The 5,743-nt window shown below is 37.9% G+C and overlaps 2 protein-coding genes across 2 annotated transcripts in view; both read left to right on the forward strand.

Moving 5' to 3' along the window:
* Cbr-mnat-1 overlaps nt 1-4,458 on the forward strand; it is a gene marked incomplete at both ends in the record, with an annotated part of 5,433 nt that extends 975 nt beyond the window's left edge. Inside the window, 9 exon segments of the mRNA XM_002632013.1 lie at nt 415-622; nt 628-654; nt 656-685; nt 690-710; nt 1,853-1,986; nt 2,490-2,580; nt 3,369-3,623; nt 4,084-4,176; nt 4,375-4,458. Coding sequence (XP_002632059.1) covers nt 415-622; nt 628-654; nt 656-685; nt 690-710; nt 1,853-1,986; nt 2,490-2,580; nt 3,369-3,623; nt 4,084-4,176; nt 4,375-4,458 — 943 coding nt within the window.
* An 868-nt stretch (nt 4,459-5,326) lies between these two features.
* Nucleotides 5,327-5,743, forward strand: part of Cbr-tsr-1 — a gene marked incomplete at both ends in the record, with an annotated part of 17,043 nt that continues 16,626 nt past the window's right edge. The window contains 2 exons of the mRNA XM_045243069.1: nt 5,327-5,428; nt 5,657-5,743. The exon at nt 5,657-5,743 is cut by the window's right edge and continues 35 nt beyond it. Coding sequence (XP_045097045.1) covers nt 5,327-5,428; nt 5,657-5,743 — 189 coding nt within the window. The remainder of the gene's footprint in view (nt 5,429-5,656) is intronic.

The following is a 5,743-nucleotide window of genomic DNA, read 5'->3' on the forward strand; positions in this document are numbered from 1 at the left end:
AAATGGTCCGAAATTCATGAAAAATGGTCCAAAATTTATGAAAAATGGTCCGAAATCCATGAAAAATGGTCCAAAATGAGTCGAATTATGCGAAAATTGGGCAAAAATGACCTAAAATTCATGAAAAATGGCTGAAAATTGCATTTTTAGCGTCAAAAATTGAGTCTAAAAGTGTCGGTCTGTGTGTCCAGATGTCCGGATTCGGCACTTATTGAGCGTTTTTGGGTCATTTTAAGCCATTTTCAATGATTTCTGTCATTTTATGCCTGTTTTGGTTGAAAATAAGCCTTTTTCATGGATTTCGGGTCATTTTCTGCCCAAATTTACCATTTTTGATCGATTTTGCCGGAAAAAAGCGCGATTTTTGGCTCCAAAATCACCAATTTCAGCCTAAAAATGACCGAATTTTTGCAGAAACTGTGTGGACAACATCTACGCACTGAACAGCGGCAATTGCCACGTCTGCAATCGTCTTCTGCGAAAAAACGGCTTTCGAGAGCAGATTTACGACGATCCGCTTATCGATAAGGAGACTTTTCTGAGAAGAAAGCTGCGAAAAATCTATAATCTCAAACAGGACGATTTTGAGACACTGAGAGAGTTTGGCGACTATCAGGAGAGGTAAAAATTGCTGGAAATGAGCTGAAAATAGCCTAAATTGGCTGAAAATTGGGCAAAAAATGGCCTAAAATGAGCTAGAATGGTACACAATTGGCTGAAAATGGTCCAAATTGTGATTTTGAGATGTTCTAAGCCAATTTTTCGAATTCCCTGCAAAATTTGGGTCCTGTCACTGAAAACTAGAAGTTTCTAGCTCAATTTGAGATTTTCGGGATTACTGTAGCTTGGAAAGTACGCAAACACCGAATTTTTGCGAAAATTGAGATTTTGAGCTTATTTTGCGAGTTTAGACTAATTTGACTGCGGGAAAAACGAATTTAGCACTAAAAACTGTCCTAGGACGTCTTTTTTCAAGTGTTTGCGGACTTTTTAGAACTACAGTAATCCTTGAAAAATCAAAATTGAGCTAGAAACTTGTAGTTTTCAATTTTTGGACCCAAATTTTGTGCAAAACACGAATCCAACGAGAAAACCCGAGTTATTTGCGTTTTAACCAATTTTATATTACTGTAGCTTCAAAAGTACGCAAACACCGAATTTTTGAAAAATTGAGATTTTTAGCTCATTTCGCGAGTTTAGACCAATATTGCTATGGGAAAAACGAATTTGGCGTTGAAAATTGGCTAAGACATCGTTCTTGGGGTTTTTACGGACTTTTTAGAACTACAGTAATCCTTTCAAAATCAAAATTGAGCTAGAAACGTCTAGTTTTCAATTGCTAGGCCTAAGTTTCGTGCGAAACACGAATCTAACGAGAAAATCCGAATTCATTGCGTTTTAATCGATTTTTGAAACCAATTTCGGGATTACTGTAGCTTGGAAAGTACGCAAACACCGAATTTTCAAGAACATTGAGATTTTGCGCTTATTTCGCGAGTTTAGACCAATTTGACTGTGGGAAAAACGAATTTGGCGGTAAAATTTGGCTAAAATGACATTTTCGTGGTGTTTGCGGACTTTTTGGAACTACAGTAACCCGGAAAACTTCAAAATTTGGCTGAAAATGGCTAGAAACAAACTGAAATACCCTAACTTTGCATAAAAATAATCTGAAAGGCTCTAGAATTGTCTGAAAATGACCTGAATTTGGCTGAAAAAGTCTGAAAATTATCGAAAAATGGTCAAAAATTGCCGAAAATAGGCTAAAAATGACTCTGGGAAGCTGGCTTGAAATGACTGAAACTAGCCCTAAAATTGCCCAAAAATGCTCAAAAACGGCTGAAAATGTCTAAAAATAACTGAAAATTGCAGATTCGAGACGCTCGTCTACAATTTGGTGTTCGAAACGGACGTCGTTGAGACGAACGCCGAGATTCAGGCGTTCGAGGAAAAGCACAAGGAGCAAATTGATCGAAATAAGAGAAGGTATGGAGTTTGGGCTGAAAATGCCTGAAAATGCCTGAAAATCGGCTTGAAACGATGGAAATTGCCCTCAAATGAGCCTAGAAATGCTGTAAAACAGGTCTCTACAGGCCTAAAAGCGCCTAAAATTGCCTAAAAAGTGACGAATTCTATGAAAACTTGCTGAAAATCCAAGAAAAATGGCTTAAACTGAGCCTAGAAGTGCCTAAAACAGACCCAAAAATGCCTGAAATCGACTTAAAATGGGCTTGAAAATCCTAAAATTTCATCAAAAATTGGCTAAAATGAGCCTGGAAATGCCTGAAATCAACGTAAAATGGCTTAAAATAGGCCTAAAACGGTCTAGAAATGCCTAAAATAAGCCTAAAAATCCGGAAATTTTACCGAAAATTACCCTAAAATGGCTTAAAGTAGGCCTAGAAATGCATAAAATAGACCAAAAAAGCTTTGAAATGAGCTTAAAAAGGCCTAAAAACAGCCTAAAATGCCTATTTTTCGATTTTCAGACTCGACGAGGACCAAAAATGGATCGAAGATCAGCTTCGTGAGGAGCGGGCCATGAAAAGCCGCTTGGTGGAGCATATGGAGACGGATGCGGTGAGTTTTTGAGCACTTTTTTAGCTGAAAATGACTGAAAAATCTGGAATTTTTGACCCAAAAATCGGAAAAATGACTGAAAATGGACCCAAAATCATTGAAAAATGAGCAATTTCGTCTTTTTTTTGCTGAAAAATCTGAAAATTTGACCCGGAATATTGATTTTTCGACGCTTTCTAGGTCATTTTAAGCCATTTTTCATGGATTTTAGGTCAATTTTCATGGATTCTCGGCCATTTTTCATTTATTTTGGACCATTTTTCATGGATTTTGGTCGATTTTGCATGGATTTTGGATCATTTTTCATGGATTTCGGACCATTTTTCATGGATTTTGGACCAATTTTCTTGGATTTTGAGCTATTCTGGACCATTTTTGACCATTTTCAGCCAGAATTTCCACAATTTAAAGAATCCTGGACGATCTGAACCAAATTTTTGACTCTAAAAAGCGATTTTCAGCCGATTTCAGTCACTTTTTGTCAATTTTAGAGCCGAAATCTCGAAATGTTGGGAAAAAAACCCCCAAAAAGTGGCTCTAAATGCCTCAAATTTGACTGAAAATGACGCAAAAATTGTCCAAATTTTTTTCTAAAAAGTAGAAATTTGGTGAAAAATGGCCTAAATTCCATTCGAAACGACTCTAATTAGGCTGAAAATCGTCTGAAAATGGCATTTTTTGCGTCAAAAATGGGCTCCGAACATGTTTTTGGGCGATTTTTGGGTCACTTTTTGGGCCAATTTTAGTGGATTTTAGGCCATTTTAAGCCTAGAAAAGCCATTTTTCAGCGCGAAAAGGAGAATACGACTGCCGTGACGGATACTCGAGCCATCATGGATGAGCTCCGGGATTCCAACGTGGCCGCCGAGGTGATTCTGGATCGTGAACGAAAGAAACAGATTGAGAAGGAGCTGGAGGAGAAGGATGAGCAAGAAAAGAGGAAAAGAAGGAATAAGGAAATGCTCCAGACGCGGAAACGGGCTGCGGAGAATATGTCGTTTAATACGGTCATTCGCATTGCTGGCAGGGCTTATGTTCATCAGGTTGGTGCTGAAAACGGCTGAAAAATCGATTTTTGGGGGGAAAATGGACCGAAACTCTTGAAAAACGGCTGAAAATGACCCTAGACGTCAAAATTAGCGAAAACGGTGCCCAAATTCGAATTTCCCGCGAAATTTGGGCCCGGGCACTGAAAACTAGAAGTTTCTAGCGTTATTTTGAATTTTTCGGGATTACTGTAGCTTGGAAAGTACGCAAACACCGAATTTTCACGAAAATTGAGATTTTGAGCTTATCTCGCGAGTTTAGACTAATTTGGCAATGGGAAAAATGAATTTGGCATTAAAAACTAATCTAAAGGTCGTCTTGGCCGTGTTTGCGGACTTTTGGGAAGCTACAGTAGTCCGAAAAAAAATCAAAATTGCCCTAAAAACTTGTAGTTTTCGGTTTTCGACTAATTTGGCTATGGAAATTACATTTTTCCACAATATTCCTGATTTTCAGCCACTGGAACTCGTCATCAACGGACCGCCAATGCCAAATTCGGCTGAAATCGAATCGATGGGCTATTTGGCACATATTCGTGCCGCTTCTCAGGTAATTTAGAGGCGGACTTTTGGCTGAAAATCGCACTTTTAAGGATTAAAATGAGCCAAAAATAGCGCTGAAAATGATGAATTTTCATCTAAAAATGCTCTAAAATTGGTTATAATGACTCGAAAACGGTCGGGAAAGCTCCAAATTTGAATTTTTGGACTTAATTACGCTCTAATTACCCCTTTGTCCTAATTACAGGACCTCATCGCTGGCGGCTATACATCTGCGCTCGGCTGCTCTCGTGCCCTCTTCGAGGCACGCATCGATTTGTTCGCCTTCTAATTGGACCGATTTGGATGATTCTCTCTATTGATTTTTTTCCCTCCCTCTTTTTTTGTCTTTTTTAGGTCATTTTCTGTCAATTTTGACCCGTTTTTCCGGTTTTTCGAGTGCTTTTTGACCCAAAAATCATTATTTTTGACCTGAAAATCGACATTTTCTGCGATTTTTGACCCAAAAATTGTAGTTTTTGGACTTTTTCGAGTCAAAAATCGTCATTTTTGCTCCATTTTTGCTCCATTTTTCTGGTTTTTGATGATTTTTTGAGTTCAAAATCGTCTCATTTCCAAGATTGTTGACTTGGCAATTGTGATTTTAAGCCCATTTCGACTCGAAAATGCTCGTTTTTGGTGATATTTCTGTGAATTTGCGCCCAAAAATGGTCTAATTTGCCCTCATTTTTCTCATTTTCTGAGGATTTTTTGAAGTTTTTTTGGCTCAAAAATCTTGATTTTTTGCCTTTTTTGACCCCAAAATTCCCATATTTTTCTTTTTTTTTTCGATTATTTTCTCTAGTTTTACTGGTAATTTATCTAGGTTTTTCATCGATTTTTCGCTATTTTTTGGCCATTTTTCTATGATTTTTGACGCCAATTTTCTCAATTTCAATCCATTTTTTTGGGCGATTTTGAAGCTGAAAATCGCCGATTTTCAGCGATTTTTCACTCGAAATTTGGCACTTTTTATTGTAAATTTTCCCCAGAAATATACACATTTTTCTGTGATTTTTTTTGCTTTTTTCAGCAGATTTTTAGGTTTTTACTATCCTATCGATTCGATATGTATTTTTCAGCATTTTTTCCCCGATTTTTTGAATTTCCCGCCGCCCATTTTTTGGCCATTTTCAGCATTTTTCAGCACAACAAAAAATATGGACTCGATAGACACTGTGTGTCGAGCCATCGACGCATTCTATAGTGGTGGACCGGAGACGCAGCTGGCACAGAAATTCTTGCAGAATTTCCAGGAAACGGTAAGCGAATTGGGGCCTTAAAATGACTCGAAAATCGTGAAAAACGGCTTAAAATAAGCCAAAATAGGCCTGAAATCGGGTAAGAAATGGCCCAAAAATGAGCTAAAATAGCCTGTAAATCGCCCAAAAATCGTCAAATCCGGACACTCGGACACACAGACCGACGTTTTTAGGCCCAACTTTTGACGCTAAAAATGCCATTTTTCAGCCATTTTTCATGGATTTTAGGTCATTTTAGCTCATTTTCCGCCTATTTCGGCTCATTTTGGACCATTTTTCATGGATTTTAAGCCATTTTTCATGGATTTCGGACCA

Source organism: Caenorhabditis briggsae, assembly GCF_000004555.2.
Source record: "Caenorhabditis briggsae complete genome, chrII, whole genome shotgun sequence".
In the NCBI taxonomy this organism is placed as follows: domain Eukaryota; kingdom Metazoa; phylum Nematoda; class Chromadorea; order Rhabditida; family Rhabditidae; genus Caenorhabditis; species Caenorhabditis briggsae.